The 17,987-nt window shown below is 46.3% G+C and overlaps 1 protein-coding gene across 2 annotated transcripts; it reads right to left on the minus strand.

Moving 5' to 3' along the window:
* Nucleotides 1-1,096: 1,096 nt before the first annotated feature.
* UTP25 (UTP25 small subunit processome component) lies at nucleotides 1,097-16,645 on the minus strand. 2 transcript variants are annotated; one of them, XM_062622707.1, is made up of 12 exons: nucleotides 16,494-16,643; nucleotides 15,403-15,442; nucleotides 13,974-14,226; nucleotides 13,016-13,222; nucleotides 10,798-10,886; nucleotides 9,024-9,434; nucleotides 7,771-7,990; nucleotides 5,194-5,396; nucleotides 4,011-4,193; nucleotides 2,875-2,987; nucleotides 2,216-2,461; nucleotides 1,097-1,453 (listed from the first exon to the last, which is right to left on the minus strand). In XM_062622707.1, exons 1-12 carry the CDS (start codon nucleotides 16,592-16,594, stop codon nucleotides 1,207-1,209), a joined length of 2,313 nt encoding a protein of 770 aa, XP_062478691.1. In that variant the 5' UTR covers nucleotides 16,595-16,643; the 3' UTR covers nucleotides 1,097-1,206. The 2 variants fall into 2 exon arrangements, with proteins under 2 accessions (XP_062478691.1, XP_062478692.1); XM_062622708.1 differs by lacking the exons at nucleotides 5,194-5,396; nucleotides 7,771-7,990 and having other exon boundaries at nucleotides 16,494-16,645.
* Nucleotides 16,646-17,987: the final 1,342 nt, after the last annotated feature.

A 17,987-nucleotide genomic window follows, 5' to 3' on the forward strand; every position in this document is an offset into this window, starting at 1 on the left:
CTCGAAATGCAAAGCAGGAAACTGCAGGGACTCGCATGATTGCAGGACCTCAGGAACTCCCTGAGAGCACAGCCTCTGAGAAATACAGGAATCCAAATTAGGATAAATACCAGCTAAAATTACATGTCTCATAGAATGGTTTGGGTCAAAGCTCATCCAGTTCCTACCCCCTGCCATGGGCAGGGACGCCTTCCACCAGAGCAGGTTGCTCCAAGCCTTATCCAACCTCCTTTACTCAAGTGGTTTATTCCACTTTGGTAGATTTACTTAAGCCTCACAGGCAAGAACTCCCTCAAAGCTCATCACAGGATGGATGTTCCCTTCTTGCATTTGGGCTCACCTGCCCCTCTACAGAACAGTCTCTCCCACAGTCCTAGCACATGCCTACAAAAACTACTCTACTTGTAACTCCTTTTAAATTAGGCTTAGCTTCCCGGAAGGAAAAGGGGCACCACACTCTTTTCCATCTTTGTGAGATAGGAGACCACAGGTACTTGCAACTGCCACACTGGTTTTTGTACCCCACAATGCTGCTTTGGTGATCATAGTGGGGCCAGGCAGGCTCATGTTTCTCTCCTGCCAAGTTCAACCCTGTTTCCCTTTGGAAAACACTTATCTCTGGTGAAACAGGGGCTCCTGTAAATAGGAGGCAGAGATATTTAGGTCACTCACGGAAAAATGCAAAACCACAGCTCCAGCCCAAGCACACTCATGGATTCTCACAACTCAAGTGTGAAGCAAGTTCAATTCTCATTCAACAATGTGCCTGCGGTGAAGAGGCTGCTCCTGCACCTCCCTTACATATGCTGCATTGAATACCTGGGCACATTTCTTCCTGTAGATTAAAGGAAAAAGTTGTTTTTGATATAAGGAGTTTGCTACACCTGAAAATAGAGTGATTCTTAAATTAGAACGATTCTTAAATGAGAACATTTATCACAGCATCAATCTTGGTTGACCAGGGAGTTTTTCCATATACAAGAAGAACAGATCTACACTGACCTTGTTTCTATACAGAAGATACCCCCCAAATCCTGCTGTCTGGAATGACATCCTCCGTTTGTTGTCAGAGGACTGAAACACAAAATGCTGTATGAACAATTTCAACAGAATATTTAATAAAAGGGAGTAAGAAGTTTAACACTTTCTTAACAAACACCATCAGCAAGTGCACGAACAGTAGAATGCAGGTCCATTCAATGTCACTTATTCACTTTCTCCTGTAACAAAGAGGTGCACGTTCTTCTTGGACTGTAGCATTTGAGCTGCGCGCTCTATGCCAACCACTGCAGCCAGCTTCTGAGCATCATACTTGGAGTAGAGCACAGTACAGGTCCATGTGGCATCCACTCCATTGTCTGTGGCCTTCATCATATTGCAAATCTCACTGTAGAAGTGGGAGTATGTTGGCAACTCGTAGAAAATGAGGTTCCTGATGCCTTTTATTGTATACCTGTAGTAGGAAAACAAAAACCAAAAGTAAGTTTACTACTAATTTTTACAAAATGTGCGCGCTGAACATCAGTCCTGCATCAGTTCTTCTGTCAACTTCAATGCACAGCAGCTGGAGCTCAACTCCACAAACCCTGTGTAGGCTAAACTTAACACAAAGGTGGAATTTAAGGGGTGGATATGTAATACTGCCAGGCACAACGACTTCCTCCAGAGTACAGACCACCACCAATTTCTGCAGATTTCAGCCTCTTTAGCTTGGATTTTAAGATACAGAAGCCTGATCAGACCAAGTTTCATGAAACATTTTCTGCTGACAGAAAAAGAAACGTTCCATTAGGAACTTCTAACCAGCCCCAGTCAGGATGTAGCAAATTTTCCAGGTGGCCTCAGCTTCCTGTACTGCGTTATCAAACCCATGACATATCCTCTTCCAGAATCTTATGTAATTACTGTGGCGCAGATGAACACAACGAAAGGCACAACGATTCCATTTTGTAGGCTATATGATCCTGGCCTGACATCAGCGGAACTTGGCAGCACGCACCTTCCTGAACAAAGCCCTGTGCATACCAAAGTATGAGAGTCTCTGCAAAGGACTGCTGACAACACGCACAGATTTTCAACTGAAAAGCTCTTAACTTCAGTCAAAGAAGTCCTTAGAGATTATTATATACGAATCCACCAGATTCATACAGCCCATCTACGATTAAGGTCAGACTCTACATCCAAAACTCGGAGGAAAGCTTGACCCACAACTCACCTTTTGTAGAAGTGGAAGCGCTCAGTGAACAATAAGAACTGCTTCTCTCCCTTGAGGAAGAAGCGCCTCGCTCTGCAGACAGCAGCCTTTTTGGTGTATTCACAAATGTGGGTAAAATTCAGCTCCTCTTTCTTGAAGTAGTTTCGAAGACGCACGTAGTCAAAATACGACGGGACGTAGATGAGAGTGTGTGACATGATGGCGTCGCGGTACTCAGGCAACACCTTGTCGATGAAGAACTGGAACCTCACATAAGAAAACAAGCATGTTATAAGCACAGTTAACATTTAGCTTTCCAATACTGACATAAGCTCAAACAGGAGTATCATGAGAAAACAGACTATAGAAGATTTTGACTATAGCTTGCTGCCTTTAACATCATGGGATTCCTACACGTGTAGGAGATAAAAGGCAAAGGCTTTATCAGTACTACACAGTTATGGTAGAGCCTGGTATTCCTCTCCTAAGCCCTATTCTCCAGTGCTTTTGGCAAGGAGAAGATCAGTCTTCCCTGGGCAGGACCTTGCCTGCATCTGAACACTAATGAAGGCATACTTCTATGCTGCAATCACACTGTGCCCTGCAGGAAACAGTATGCCCAACTAAATCTGAAATTGCAATCATTAGGGCACAGCAACATAGTCTGGAACACAGAGTACCTTGTATCTATGACAGAAGTCAAACTTTCAGCTTCTAGCCTCCGAAAAACATGAGGAAGCTGGACCACAACGCGGCTAATGGAGCCGCTGAGCGGTACATTGCGGACGGCCACCTGTGGATAGGAAGCAGGATGGATGATTAGGGAAGCAGCATTTCAAAGGCAGCCACGTTCCAGCCAGCTTTCTGCTTGCCACTCTTGTCTGCAGCAGTGCACAGGCTGTTCTTTAAGAGAGCTCCAGTACAAACTACATTCCATATAGAATCACAGAATGGTTTGGGCTGCAAAGGACCTTAAGATCATCCAGTTCCAGCCCCCAGCCACGGGCAGGGGCACCTTCCACTGGAGGAGCTTGCTCCAAGCCCCTGTGTCCAACCTGGCCTCGAGCACTGCCAGGGATGGGGCAGCCACAGCTTCTCGGGGCACCCTGTGCCAGCGCCTCAGCACCCTCACAGGGAAGAGCTTCTGCCTTAGATCTAACCTGAACTTGCCCTGTTCCAGTTTGAACCCATCACCCCCTGTCCTGTCACTACAGCCCCTGAGATAGATTCCCTCTCCAGCATCCCTGTAGCCCCCTTCAGACACTAGAAGGCTGCTCTACACAGACCAGATATATACATACCAGACCTGTTAAGTATACAGGACCACCACTTCTGCCCTGACACCCATATACTTGAGATGGACAATGAAGGGTCTCACTTTCTTTGTTTCTTTCAAAGTAATAATGCTTTATGCTTCTTATACAACAGCAGAAAAGAAAAAGGAAGAAGGCAAACCCTCCATTGCACAGCAAAAGAAATCAAATAAATAAATAAACCCAGACAACTGGTGTGTGCCAAATTAAGAATAAAACAGAATCTGGTTTCTGACATGAAATCTACCGATGAAATAAGAAAGGATCAAGTCAGTATCCCTGCAAGAGAGTATTCTTCATGCTTTTGGCCCAGCATTAGAAATTGTTGTGCAGCATCATGGACATTCAGAGACAGAACTACTTGGGTAACAGAAACGATTGGCACATAGACAGTCTTTCTGCAACTGAGTTATGGAATTTTTCCCTGCGTTGGGTTTTGTGTTCCTCTCCTCTCCCTTAGGCCAGCATTTAAAAGGAAGCATTCAGCTCCCCTGGGAACTCACCTGCCCCATGTAATTGAAGCAGTGTTTGTTGAAGACAGAGTTAACCTGGGGGTCCTGCAGGGCGCTGAACAGCAGCGTCTGGCGGTAGTACCTGCACCAGTTGTTGAGGTTCAGCATCCGCACCCGGGAGAAGTCTACCCCGTGGGAGTCCAGAGGCAGCAGGTTCACGTGCTTCATCAGGTGCTGCGCAGAGAGATGGGAACACAGCTGCTGACTGACAGCCTCACAACCAGTCTGTAAGAGCCTCAGCAGCAGTGAGAAAGCGGGCAGGGATGAGCCAGACAACACAGAATACATAAACCAGTGCTGATCTCCCAAGACATGGCTGAATGGAACTGATTGACTACAGCAAGAATAAATGACTTGATTTCCCACCACAGAACTGAAAGCCACCATCTCTTTAGTCATCAGTAACAGTGATTTTTGCTCCCAGCCTTCTCCGATGGGACAAGTATAATGGATTTGGGTTTGGTATTAAAGTCAATGGGCCCAAAGTTTCTGAGCTAAAAGAACCCCAAATGCAGTTCCCATCACATCCACGGAGAGTTTGGGTGCAAGTGAAGGACCTGTCCTCACCGAATGCTGCCTCAGACTGGCATTGCTGCTGCTGCTGCAGGGAAGGCAGCTGCACCCAAAGGAAAAAACCTCAACAAACCAGAAACAAACCAACAGGAAACAGGCTCCAGGATTCATCCCTTGGATACCGTGCAGGCTCATGGGACATCTCCACACTGTTTAAGTTTGGACATAACTAGTGCTTAGTATCTATGTGGTGAGTGGAGACAAGCCCCAGCTCCTATTGCTTTCTGGAAGAACCTGAATGAGGATGTACAGAATCCTCACACCGAGGCACTGGGCATATTTTCTCCCAGATGTGATTAAAGGAATCATCATTATACTGTTCTGCAAGATAATTAAACCTATAAAAAACAGTCTCAGATGAAATATGCCACTAAAGCACCAAATACTAAGATTTCCAGAGAACAGGTGCTGAATGCTACCAAAATCTGTAGAAAGAATATTCTTAGTATAAGGCAAATATCACGGTGGAGGGAGGAAAAAGAACAAGCATCCATGTCTGGCATCAAGTCAGTAAATCTAGCAACACTGCTCACCGCCAAAACTAAGTCCCATCAGACTAACAAGACACAGTGCAACACTGAAATCCACAGGGACAACGCACCAGAACATGTTCCCAGTTCTGCATCAGGTAAATATCTGCTTGGTCGATTATGAGAATTTCTATTGATGACAGAAAATCAAAATCCCTCTTCTTCTCCCCGTCTGCCCCAATGACAGTCCTCATTCCCAGGGGAGAGGCGATGATGATATCCGAGGAGTAGAACGGTGCATAGAGCCTCATGCTCTTCTGGAGGATGGCAACCCCTGTCCAACGACAACCAACAGCAGTTTCTTAGTTAAGGTCTATCACCAACCATATTCTTCCAGCAGGTTCTAACTGCAACTCCCTACACTCCCTCTCCCTTAACACCCACTAATGATTAGAGCTGGACAAAGCCAATCTGTTCCAAACCCTTCTCTGCCTAAAGATGCTTACCCACCCCACACCCAAACTAACAAGCATCTGGCACATTCTCACGGAGCTCAGCAAACTCTTTCAGTAGCACTTTTTTCCCCAGATTTTTCATGGCCTGGACATTTTTTATCTGAAACACCCTTTTTTTTTTGTGTGTGTGATTTTTTGCTATAAAGGGAGATGAAGCGGTTAAGAAAGGTAAGAAAAAAGAAGGATACAAAAGGGCACAAATGATTAACTACTCCTTTCTCCCTAAATCCTAAACTTTGGCCTCTGCCATTAGGTACTAGAGTAACTGTTACCTTCATCTGTCACGAAAGATTCAGTGTGGACCTCTTGACTATAAACTGTCTTTATCCACAAGGCCACAAGAGTGGCTACTAAAACTCAAAGGAAAAGGTTCTTCATGTTATGACAACTGAAAGCATAAGCTGGAGCACCTCCATATGAAGGCAGGCTGAGAACACTGGGGCTGTTCAGCCTGGAGAAGAGAAGCTGCGGGGAGACCTCAGAGCAGCTTCCAGTATCTGAAGGGGGCTACAAGGATGCTGGAGAGGGACTCTTCATCAGGGACTGCAGCCATAGGACAAGGGGTGATGGGTTCAAACTGAAAGAGGGCAAGTTCAGGTTAGATCTAAGGCAGAAGCTCTTCCCTGTGAGGGTGCTGAGGCACTGGCACAGGGTGCCCAGAGAAGCTGTGGCTGCCCCATCCCTGGCAGGGTTCAAGGCCAGGCTGGATGGGCCTTGGAGCACCCTGGTCTGGTGGGAAGTGTCCCTGCCCATGGCAGGGGTTTGGAACTGGATGATCTTAAGGTCTTTTCCAACCCAAACCGGTCTGGGTGATTCCCTTGCACTGCTTCTCACACCCCATGATGCAGTGCACATGCCAAAGTACCTTATGCATCACCTCTGATGTTAAACAAAGGAAAAGCAAAGGAATCAAAGGAGTTTTTTTCCTGTGTGGCAACACTGCTAGGATCCAGTTTTCTGATTTAAAAATCCAGGTAGTCTGGCCCATGTTCAAACCACCCACTACAGTCTGCCCAACAAAGGTGTTGCTTCAGCTTTCCCCCATGTGAAGCCAACTACCATGGGCACGGGTGGAGGCTGTCACACAGACAGCACCAGGGACCTCTCCTGTGATCTGTTTTAACCCAATGATAAAAATGGTCAAAAAAACCCAAAAATTGGTTGAATTTCCAGAGAGATCTCACTTCTCACAGTTTAACAACAGCACATCTTTTCTTTCTGATTAAAAATGTGAAAGGCTGGTTTTGGTAAAGCCTAACAAATGTGTCTTAAATGAGATCTTTGTGCAGAAGTAACGGGGTGTGAGGCACAGTAAGAAAGAATAACTATTCTGCAAGTAACAGCACTGAAAGGTTCTCCAAGCATTTCTTCACATCTAGGAAGTGGATCAAGCAGACTCTGGTACGAGAGAGGGCTGAAAGGAAAATTGTTATGCTGCTGAAAGTCAGAAGCTCTCAGCCAGAGATACTCACTGGGGGAAGGAAGAACGACTGAGTGGGACCTGCTGCCATCTTCCACTCTATCATGGAATTTCTTGGGATGTCAATTTACCTCTTAAGAAACAGTAATTTCAAAAGCCTCTGATCTGCCAAGTTAGAAAAACTGCCTACTCATCATGGCAGCTCCAGGAAGCAAGCACTAGCCGATCCTCTGCATGCTGAGTTACTCCAGCAGCATGAGATTATAATATTATGAAATAGCCTCAGAGTTGCTGCTTGTCCAACAGTCTTGTTGGCTACTCCTCTGCCTTCATGAAAACCATGGGCAGCACAGTAGAAAACCGCTTTGCTCAATACTGAGCTTTACGTTTGTTCTAATCATTATCCATTACAAGAAACACTGTGAACTGGATGATTAAACCCCAAAGATTTGTTGGTTTCCTTTCCCGGCATGGAAGACTTTGCAGCATAATCAAAGTTATACTCTTTAAAATGTAGTGTGGGCAATCTTGCTACAATCAAACAATGACTGCATTTTAAGCAATACTGAACTTGATGTGAAAATCACTACTTTTGGAGTTCCACTTCATTTTTAAGTTCAGATTTTCAGAAACATCCAAGTTGCCAGTGCAAAACCAGCATGAATACCACAGAGCCTTAACAGAATGCCCAGCCCTGAGCCAGACATTTAGGTAGAACTTGTTACTTCTCAGTTCTTTAGAAGGTAAAAATCATCTGCTGAGTACATCATTACCAATTCTGAAGTGGTCATCAATGTTGCCAGCAAAGACAGCTTCATAATCTTCCGGTCTTTTCAGGTTAGGGGGCTTCTCTTCTGGGTCAGAGCCAAACTCCCCTTTGAAGCGTTTTTTATTACTTACATCTATTTTTCTTTTGTCATTCACTTCAAGCAGACTGATGAAAATATGCACAATTCTCAAAGCACACTCCCTGAAGGGCACTATCATCAGTACCTGTGTAGATCAAAAGTTACAACAGAATAACCCATAAAACATACACTCACAGTTAACCCTGAGGTAAGTAACGGTTTTAACCTACATCTGCCTCTCTGGGGCACCCCAGCAATCGAAACAGAACGACTCTGACACGCAGTAAGGAGGCAGCATGCTCTGGGACACAGCGTGCTCAAGAACAGGTACTGGCCAGCAGCAATATTTGGCTCCCTATCTTGCACCCAGGATGCCATTACAGCAGAACTGAAAACAAAGCACGTTCTCCTGTTCTCCCTAACCCCCAAGCAAGTAACAGCTCCCACCATACACAGCCACAGTCAGTGGCTGGCTCCTGGATGGGTGGCAAGAGTCTCTGCACAGCATTCTGAAATGTTAAGTATCTAACTGGGGAGTCCACACCACAACCCATCCTGTTCAACAGGTAGCTGGTACCACCAGTGACAAGCTAGCTGCTGTTGAATCCACCTGGTTACCAAATACAGGATGCTGTGAATCCAGGGAGCACTGGTTTAAGGCCCGCTCCACCAACTATGACGGGCAGCCTTGACAATGGGACTGGGATTCCCTGAGGTCTCCCACCTACAGAAAGATCCTTCCACACAGGCGAGTGCCTAAGGACAAAAAATTTCCTGGGACATCCCACACTGCGTGACAGCCTACACTACCTGCACTAATACTGAAGATTAATGCAGAGGCACCTTTCTGTACTGAGAGATTTAGAAACAGAAGCAGGAAAAGGTGACATGTCAGCCTCCAGTGACAGGGGGACAAAGGAAGAGGTAAATCAAACTCATGGCTCTGAGCACAGAAACAGGCTGACCAACAACCCTGTGCTCACTGCTTCTTGCAGGGCCATGGCAGGTGACTTCCAGGCACGATAAATGCATGTGGAAAACCCCATGCCCAAGAACAGATCACCTGAGAGAGCAGCAAGAGAAACAGCTCTGGATAAACCCCAAGGATGTTTATAGAGCCTGACCAGAAAGCCAGGGTGGGCATGGGGGGGAAAATCACATTCATGAAGCTCCCTTACCTTAGGTCTAGTGAGCCCTTGATCTCTGTGGTCATCATTGTCAGCCCCTGGCTTTTGGTTTCTTTTTTTGGCATTGTTGCTGAGCACCTGGGAATTTGCCTTCAGAACGTGGTTCAAGGCATGCAAGCAGTAAGCATGCCGGATTTCTTCTCCATTGGTTAAAGCATTTCTTTCTGGATAGAACAAGTCCCGGTATGTGTTCATGATACAGAAGAGCTCTCTTTGTAATGGGGTAAAAAAGGCATCACTCGGTTTATTCACTGAGGACAGAAACTGCTTATTCACTTTTGGCCAAGTGGATTCTAAAGGTTTGTGAAGATAAAGCTGCTTCACATCAACTTCTTTGTCTGCTTTCAAAGCTTTGGGTTTCTCCAAAGTGGAAGAAAACGTCACTTGGCCCAGCCTTGGCCACTGAAAAAAAAACCACAAGCAAACAAAACCAAAGCAGTCAGATGTACCAAACTCATGCACTCTCAGCACCACAGCTGGCACCTTCACCAAGTTCATGAACTTTGAGGAATTATCTTTCCATAAGACAAATCAAAACCTTTTTTTTTTTTTTCAATATGCAATCTCTTTTCAAGCCTGGCAGGGTAAATAACAAGATACCTGAGCTCAGCAGATCTGCGTGTATTTTGCAGTGATGTGTCTACAACCATCCTCATTTTACAGATGAGAAACCTGAACAAGAGGAAGGATGACCTTTCTGCCTAACCCACCCAGCACATCAGTGGCACACACCAGGGGCAAGATGAGAGTCTGAGCAGACTTACAGATGAGCCGCACTGAGGTATGTAGTTTGTTTAAAGATGAGACCAGAACCCCATCAGGGAATAAATGCAGAAGTCGTGATTCAGTTGCTATATGCAGTCTGAGTCTGTCTGATTTTGAGAACAAAACTATCAGTGTAGTAGGGGAAAATTAAACTTTAAGCCTTCTGCCATGCAAGTTGTCCCTACCTATCTCTGTAACACAGCTACACCAATTTAGGCAAAGACATATCACACATTGCTTCAGGTGGCACTGGTATTTTTGGCCTCTATATTCCAAAAATGAAAGAAAAAAAAAAAGAGTTAAACAAATCACAGCTTTCTCTCTGACTGACTAACCGTTGGATATCTTCCAGGGACTGTCACCCAGCATATGGCTGACCAGAATGCAAGGCAACTCTCCAAAACAGAATCAGATGTGAAAAAAGTTTGGAAGCAAAGGTTTGTCTGAAAATGAGTAGTTTGAAAACCAATATTCTCTCTCAAGCAACGAGGTGCTTTTCTGGTGCTAATATTGTTAATACTGGAAATAACGGGTGAAGTAAAGTGTTAAATTGCCCTTTACGGGCTTGTCAATGCATACGGAGATGCAGTCATCCCAAAGAACATGGAAGTGCACCACAGGTACTTATAAGACTGTAGATGGTCACCTCACAAGTTCAGTTACAGAGCACAACCTGGCAGTGTTCAGTTAACACTCAGAAACCAGTCTTGTCCTACCTGGAGTCAAGAGCACTAAAACTGGGGGTTTGAGACCACAGCTCAAACTCTAAAGCGATGTTTCTCAGCTCTGTTGCCTTATGCCTACATAACAGCAGAGTTCAGATTTCAGCTCTTGCCCAGCACTAAATGAAGAGGAGAACACTTCAGCAACAAGACAGTGACAAAACCTTGACAATTACAATGCCAACAGCTAATACTAACAATTATGAATTAACTTGTACAAAAAAGAACGATTTTAATCCCGGATTTAGGAGCTCTGGATGGCTACAGAACACTGTTACCTGGCTTTGACTTGAAGTTTTAGGAAGAGTAGACATTTTTTCTACATCTTTTTCTTCGAGTTCCTTGTCCATGTGTTGTTTAAATGGATCTATTTGTAACAACAACAACAGAAAAATGTCCTGAGAACCATGCAGCTAATACTAGAAGCAAGTTTCAGAATCGATTTGCAAATGAGACAAACAGTTTCCATGCTGGCCAGCACCACAGTTAAAACCAGTTATTTTGAAGCACTTGGAGATGAGCGAAAGGATGTCAAATTCTCTTTATAAGAACAGAGAGAACAGATTTGACAGATTGCTTAGAAGAAAAAAAACAAAAAAGGCAGCACTTACGGAAGTACTAGAACTTTCAATCACAAAACAAAGGTTGGACAGGAAAGCAGTATATAGCAGAAAACATCGTGGCAATTTTCTGCCTTAAGCTCTGACACATCCATCCCTTGCAGGTGAAACAGGCTATCAACAGTAAAGACTTCAAGTGAACTTACTGCCCTTCTTAATTTATAAGCAGTTTTGCCCAGGGCTTTGCATCTTTGGCCAGTGATATGAGTACAGTATGTGATAAAATACAGAAAGATTAAGTGGATTTTGGGAAGGGAGACAAAAAATGCCAGAAGTGAGCAAAAGTCTGATTTATCTAATCAGCATTTCTTTCTGGAAAGGAAAGGAAGGGCAGGGAAGTGTAAAATCATGCTGTATTCAAAGATATTGGCATGCACAGAGTCACATGCAAAGCTTCTTTTGAAACCCAAGCCCTGTATACTGCTTGCAGCACAACAGCACTCACTGCATAAAGCAAACCAACTAGAGAACACTACTGCCTGCCAACAGATCAGTAGCCCACGTGCAAGTTACCCAGGCCAAAGTCAAGACAGTTGCTCATCATGACACTGTTAGGAAAGTCTTCCCAGAAACACAAGTGAACAGGGTGCCATTTAATTGTAATACAGGCTGTCTCTTCAGTTGACTTTCATAGATTGCAGCATTGGTCAGATAAAGTACAGAGAACAGAGTGAAGCATTTATAGGAATTCTAGTGACCTCAGGACCAGAGGAGAAATCTGTCCCCTCTCTGCTGTGTTACATGACTCATTTTCTGTAATGAATTATAAAGCCACCTCCAAGCTGCAGGAACCCACTGAAAAGTAGTGCATCATTTATAGGTTGAACAAAGCTGTTAGGATACTTAGCATGCAGTTGGAGAGCTACAGTTCTCATTAAAATGCAATGCCAACAGCCTAAGTAATATTCTCATGGTAACAAGAACGAGCTGTTTTTTCTATCACATGGCCCTTTGATGCTTCCACACATTTCATGTATCAGCTAGGCTGCCTCCCAGATCCAATGGCAGCTGCTGCTCCAAGATGACAAGCCAGCATCACTAGGGATGCTACAAGACATATTTCTCTCTCTCAAACCATGCCAGCTGATATTAAAACCAGAGAGCATGAAAAACGAAGAGAAGCTCTGCAGGTGCCAACATGTGGTGTATCCCCGAACGATCACACACGTGTACACACAGGTGTTTGTATCACACATGGTGGGATGGCTCCAACACTGGAGCTCTGATTGTACCCATCAGCACACTGCAGCACTGAGGTTCCGGGCTACGCCTTTAGAAGGTACCACATAGGCTCCACTGATGCCTTATGCCTTCCTGATCCTGGTGCAGTTGGACTCCTCTGTATCACCTTAAAACCTGACAGAGAGCCTCAGCATTTGTCTCAATTACTGTGGCTGCCCCAAGCTTCTGAAAACTCACCTCTACCTCCACTGAGTTGTGAAGGATGCCCTCACAGGTCAGCTTTGTGATTATCTCCTGTGCTCTCTGTGCCAAGAATATCTTCCAAAGTCAAGCGCAAACTTGCAGGGCCCTTCGTATTACGCTAGCTTTTTACACTTGTATTAAAGCAACAGAACACATCAACACCCTCCATGTACATTTCTAGCTCCTGATACTTCAAGCTTTACTGATCGTAACAGAAACTACACAAAAATCCCAGCCCACAGGGGCTGCAGAAACAAATGGTTCAGCTACACATCTGCATTAGCGTCAAGCAATCCCTGTGGAATCAGCTCACATGTGGGCACCACAATGAATAATGTAGCAGAAAAACTCAGAAGCTATATAGCGTATCATTAGGCATCTGATAATTTACACATGTTTACAGATCCTCCTCTAGAGGCAGATCACTAAAGACAAACATACTGCATTTTACCTTCTGAAAAAGCTTGTGAAGAACTGCCATCTCTCTTATCTGCATTGCAATCTCCACTCTCCTCTTCCATGAAATTGGTTTCCAAGCTAAATTCAGATTCATGTTTCACATCAGTAAACTCCTCAACTACTCCATGACCAGGGTCACAAGAGGTATCTATGCCATCAGCCTGCTGCTGGCTAGGCGTCTGCTCTGCCGTGTCTGTAGCTGTGAAGGGATAGAGAGAAATGGGTTACATCCTCCTGGAAAAGTTACCGTGTGTAGCTAACCTCTCCCTGGCTAGGTTATTCCTTTTTCTTCCAATGCTCTATCCAAAGAAATAAAAGCAGGCTTTGTATTCCACGGTAAAGATGACTTTTGACTAGCATGCCAAATGTTACATAATACACAATGTGTCTCTCCAGAGAAAATGAGAGACAGAACCTATTTAGGGAATACAAGTTTCAGTTTCCAAAGACCTCAAAAAACTGAAAATAATAAAAAGTTTTCTCCCCTCTCCCAGAATTTCTTAGCAGTTTTTATGAATAAAGATACTTCATCATAAAGGAGGAGGTTTCCTTCCAATTTCCATGTTTTTTCCTCTGCTATGAGGCAAACCTTTCCCTCCTCTTGGCGGCAGCAGCCGAGGCAGATGCTGTGTGAGAGAACAGCTTGCATCTCCCCCGAGTGGGTGAGAACCCCTGGTGTGCTGCTCCATGTGGATTTCCTCTGCGCTGCCGCCCAAACAACATCTGAGGAAGCAGCAGCAGGCTGTCAGCTGGGAAATAAGCACAGCTACCCTCTCTCCCTGCTGAATCCTTCGGCAGCCACACAGAGGCAATGGAGTAGCAGCAGCTCCACGCCAGAAGAGCGCCCAGCCAACAAGCCAGCCTACACCAGGCTCCTGGCTAAAAACATATGTTATTCAAACTTCCTAACTGCAAGAACGTTTACCAAAGCATGCAAAAAGACAAACTACCTTCTTCCTGCTCTGGTACATCATTCTGATCTTCTCCACCGCCATCTGCTTCTCTGCTCTCCTGGGACCCTTCGCTGTCCATTTCTGTCTCACTTTCCTCAGCTTCTGATTCACTTTCATCTTCCTCCTCCTCCTCCTCACTCTCAGACTCAGGAGAGGTCTTCAGGGTAGCCAGGAGCTTATGATATACAGAGACCTGCTCCACTTCAGTCTCCGAATCGCTTTCCGCACTCGATTTATCAGAACTGTCAGACTGGAAGGGAAAACACCAGCGTAGCAGCAACGCTCCATTAGCCACAAGGCAAATACCCTCACTTCTAGTTCCAGCGTTACGTTTTGCCTGTTCCATCCCTCCCTTATGCAGATGGATTTTTTTCAAAAATCACCATTTTAAGCAAATAGTTATGCTGGGCACCTCCATTTGGATTTTGAAAGCATCTTTGTAGCCCTAGGCTGAAGAGCCTCGTTCTACACTGATTTAAGAGCATCACAAAATGTGGTTCTTTCGGTCTCATTGAGCAAGTACGATCACTCTCCACTGACAAGGCATTTACTGAACTGGCCCTGGGTTTTCCTAAGAAAACCACACACAGAACAAAACCAGGGCACACACACTAGGGACAGAGTGCACTGAAAACGCTTCTGGCTTTCAAGGAGGTGACATGGCTGTTGGTTGACAACAATTCACAGGCGAGTCGGTCAGGTCTGGCTCAGCTGTAAAGCTCTAACCTTCAAAAAACCAGTTCTTTCCTGGGCCAGTTCTGCCCTGGGCTAGCACAGACGAGCAAGTACACCAGGTTATAGGCAGAATTAGAGTAAAACCAGGAGTACAGCCACAGCACCATTTACTCCTTTCTTAATTCCTTTCAGCCCCAAAAGGCAAAACCAGTAGATAAGATACTGATGCACAAAATTGCTAAAGGAAACAAATGAACCAGAATAAGTAATTTTTCCACACTGAAACTTTGAAGTCTTTTAATAAACTGAAGATAAAGGAGGTTACCGAACCCTGAAAAAAAAGCACTGGCAATCTGAGGGAGAGGAGAGAGCACGTTTCTTTGTTCAATAAAGAATGAAACACCTCCTAACCCATGCAACACTAAAGTTACTAATATAATTAAAACAACTCACAGAATGATTTACTTTTCAATGTGGCTAAGTAAAATGCAAAATCCCCAAGAACAGCTGTGGTATTTCCTGCTGCTTCTGCCCTCTCATGGTATTAGTTTTGAGTCTACACACACCACAGAGAACAATTCAGAGCCACACAAAAAAGACATTCAGTTTTTACTCCTGAACAGAGGTTTTCTAAAGGGAACAACTTAATCAGCTTGCGTAGCTTGGTAAGATAAAATGCCAAGTGTTCCACTTGTTCCACTTCACTGGACAACACAAAGACTGAAGTAAGGAAGAAATAAAAATCAATTACCAGTTCACAGACTTGAGTTGCTTCTGGTCTTCCCGGAACCCTGAAGAGAAAGCACTGAAATACTTTACTCTGTCATGGATGTTATACACAGGATGAAAGAGATGAGGGGGAGAAGGAATTCATGCACTACACGAGTCTTATAAAACGTAAAAGAGAGCGTAAAAGAGAGCATAAAATCAAAGCATCACACAATTAAGAAAACAGACTTGGCACTTACCCTGAGAGGTTACCCTCTGAGGTGATGCTACGCTCTACATGAAGCCTAAGTGCTCAGGCATTATAACTGATCAAGAAATGGAATGTTTCAAAGCAGACCCTGGTGTGAATCGGAAGATGGGCCATTAAAAGGAATCCAAGGAATCTAACTACAAAGGTAGTTCATACAACAAAGTTAAGCAGAGCAAGAGCCTGCCTCTAGCTCTTAACTATTGATCTGCAAAGTGGGAAAACAGGAATGTACCGCTGGGAAAACAGCACTGGGAAACCAGCGTGGGGACTGTGATTCTGCAGACAAGACATTACGAGCTGGGCCTGAACTAACCTCAACTCTTTCCTTAGCACTATTTCCCTACTACTAAAGACATGCAGTATTAAACTGAATACAGGACTGGGCAGCAGCATCCTCGCAGGCTTTCAGACTTTACAGCAGCACCACATCACATAGTACTTGCACTAAACAGCTCATTCCTCTCAAGTTTACGTGGCGGGCCAGAAGCGTGGTGCCCTTTTTGACAGACAGGCATCCCGCTGAGGCAGATCTTACCACACGAGCCCCACGATGCTCTGGTTTACGAGGTCAGAACGGGATGCGGTACCAGCGGGGGGCAAGCCGGAGCTCTGGCCAGCCAAGGGACCGCCCCAGGGTCAGAGCAGGAGTCCCGCTTCCCAGGGCAGGCTGCGGGCTGCACAAGAACACTTCACCACGTTCGCTGCCTCCCCTCCTCCTTGCGGGGCCGCAGACGCCCCCCACCTCTCCTCCTCCCCTCAGGGGAGAGGCCGCAGCCCCGGCCGGACTGCAGGGGCCTGGAGCCGCACGCAGCCGCTGCCCGGCGCACCCCGCGGCAAGGGAGCAGCGAGCCCCTCGCACTCACTTGTCATGGAAGGGGTGCTCCTCCCCGAACTCCCTCAGGTGCTTCCTCTGCTTCTTGCTCAGCCCGCGCAGCAGCTCCCGCCCGCCGCGCCGCTTACCCATGCCGGCCCGCCACCGCGCTTTACGGCAACGCGCCCGGCGCGCCGCTGTCGCGCTGCCGTACGGCACGCCCGGGAGCGGCGGGAACGGCCCCCCCGCGCCGCGCCGTGGCCGTTGCGGTGGGGCCGGAGGTGGCTCTGTGGCTGCCGGCAGGCGCGGTGCTGCCGGGCCCGGGAGCCAGGGAAGCGTAGGGCAAGGAGGGCAGGGCGGGGGTGGCACAAGAGATGGGGAAGAGCCGCCGCTTGTCTCCGCTGCAGCCGGAGGTCGGTCCCTCAGCACCGCATCCACTGCAGCCGGACGTCTGGCCCTCTGTACCATACCCACCGCGGCCAGAGGTCTGGCCCTCTGTACCATACCCACTGCAGCCAGAGCTCTGGCCCTCTGTACCATACCCACCGCGGCCGGAGCTCTGGCCCTCTGTACCATACCCACTGCGGATGGAGGTCTGTCTCTCAGCATCGCATCCACTGCAGCTGGAGGTTTGCCGTGGGACAGTATGAGCATGATGTGTCCCCAACAGTACGTTTGGGGTAGGATCAGACAAGCACTGTTTCTGCTTTGGAAACAGGCATCAAGAGGAAGCCCTGAGCAAATAACATTTAATTCTTGCAGCATTATAGATGGATGTGGTGCTACTTCTGATCTCTGGGTACAGAAGCAGCAACAATTAAATGAACCCAGCCTACCCTGGAGACTGATCCTCTGCATGCGAAGTGGGACGCTGCAGTGGTGTATTCTCCTAGATATTACTTGCGCTACAGCATCTTCCCAAACTGCCCTAGAACCCAGTGCACTCTGCAAAAAAAGTTGTGTTTTCAGGGAAAACTCCAGCAGTAAGGCTGGAGGAAGAGGAGGAGGAGGGAGAGGCCCAGCAGGAGTTCTTATTGTTCAGACTGCTTTAACCTAAAAGGTTAAAAAAAAGCTCCAAATGAAATCATACTGAACCCCACATCTTCCAACATCTCCCTGGTCACTGCCATACGGGTGAAGTTTAATGCTGCTTTAGCATGTGCAAAGATGTACATGTCCCCCAGAAACCACCTGACATTATGCCAAATAAGAAACTAAATTCAAGTCCATGTCTTTGCTTTTAAGTTCTGTCTCTTCCCAATATCCTTGTGTTCCTGTGTGACTCAGCACGAACTCCTCTAGGTGCTCGGGAGGCTGAACCTTGCTTGCAGGGACAGGCAGGTTGGTGGGTGCATGCTGAGACCACCTGGTGCTCCTGAAGTCATTCCTGGTGCTCCTAAAGTCATCCCTGCAGCTAGGAGCAGGGAGAGGAGCCATCCCCTGCCTGGCACCTGCGCAGCCCAGGGCTTTACAGCCAGAAGAAGCAGTGGGGAAAGGGAAATGCAGCGGGAGGGCTGAACGTGGCTCCCCGGAGGCTCTCTCCACA

Source organism: Pezoporus occidentalis, unplaced genomic scaffold (assembly GCF_034315485.1).
Source record: "Pezoporus occidentalis ecotype Australia unplaced genomic scaffold, CSIRO_AGI_Poc_V1 ctg245, whole genome shotgun sequence".
Lineage (NCBI taxonomy): Eukaryota > Metazoa > Chordata > Aves > Psittaciformes > Psittacidae > Pezoporus > Pezoporus occidentalis.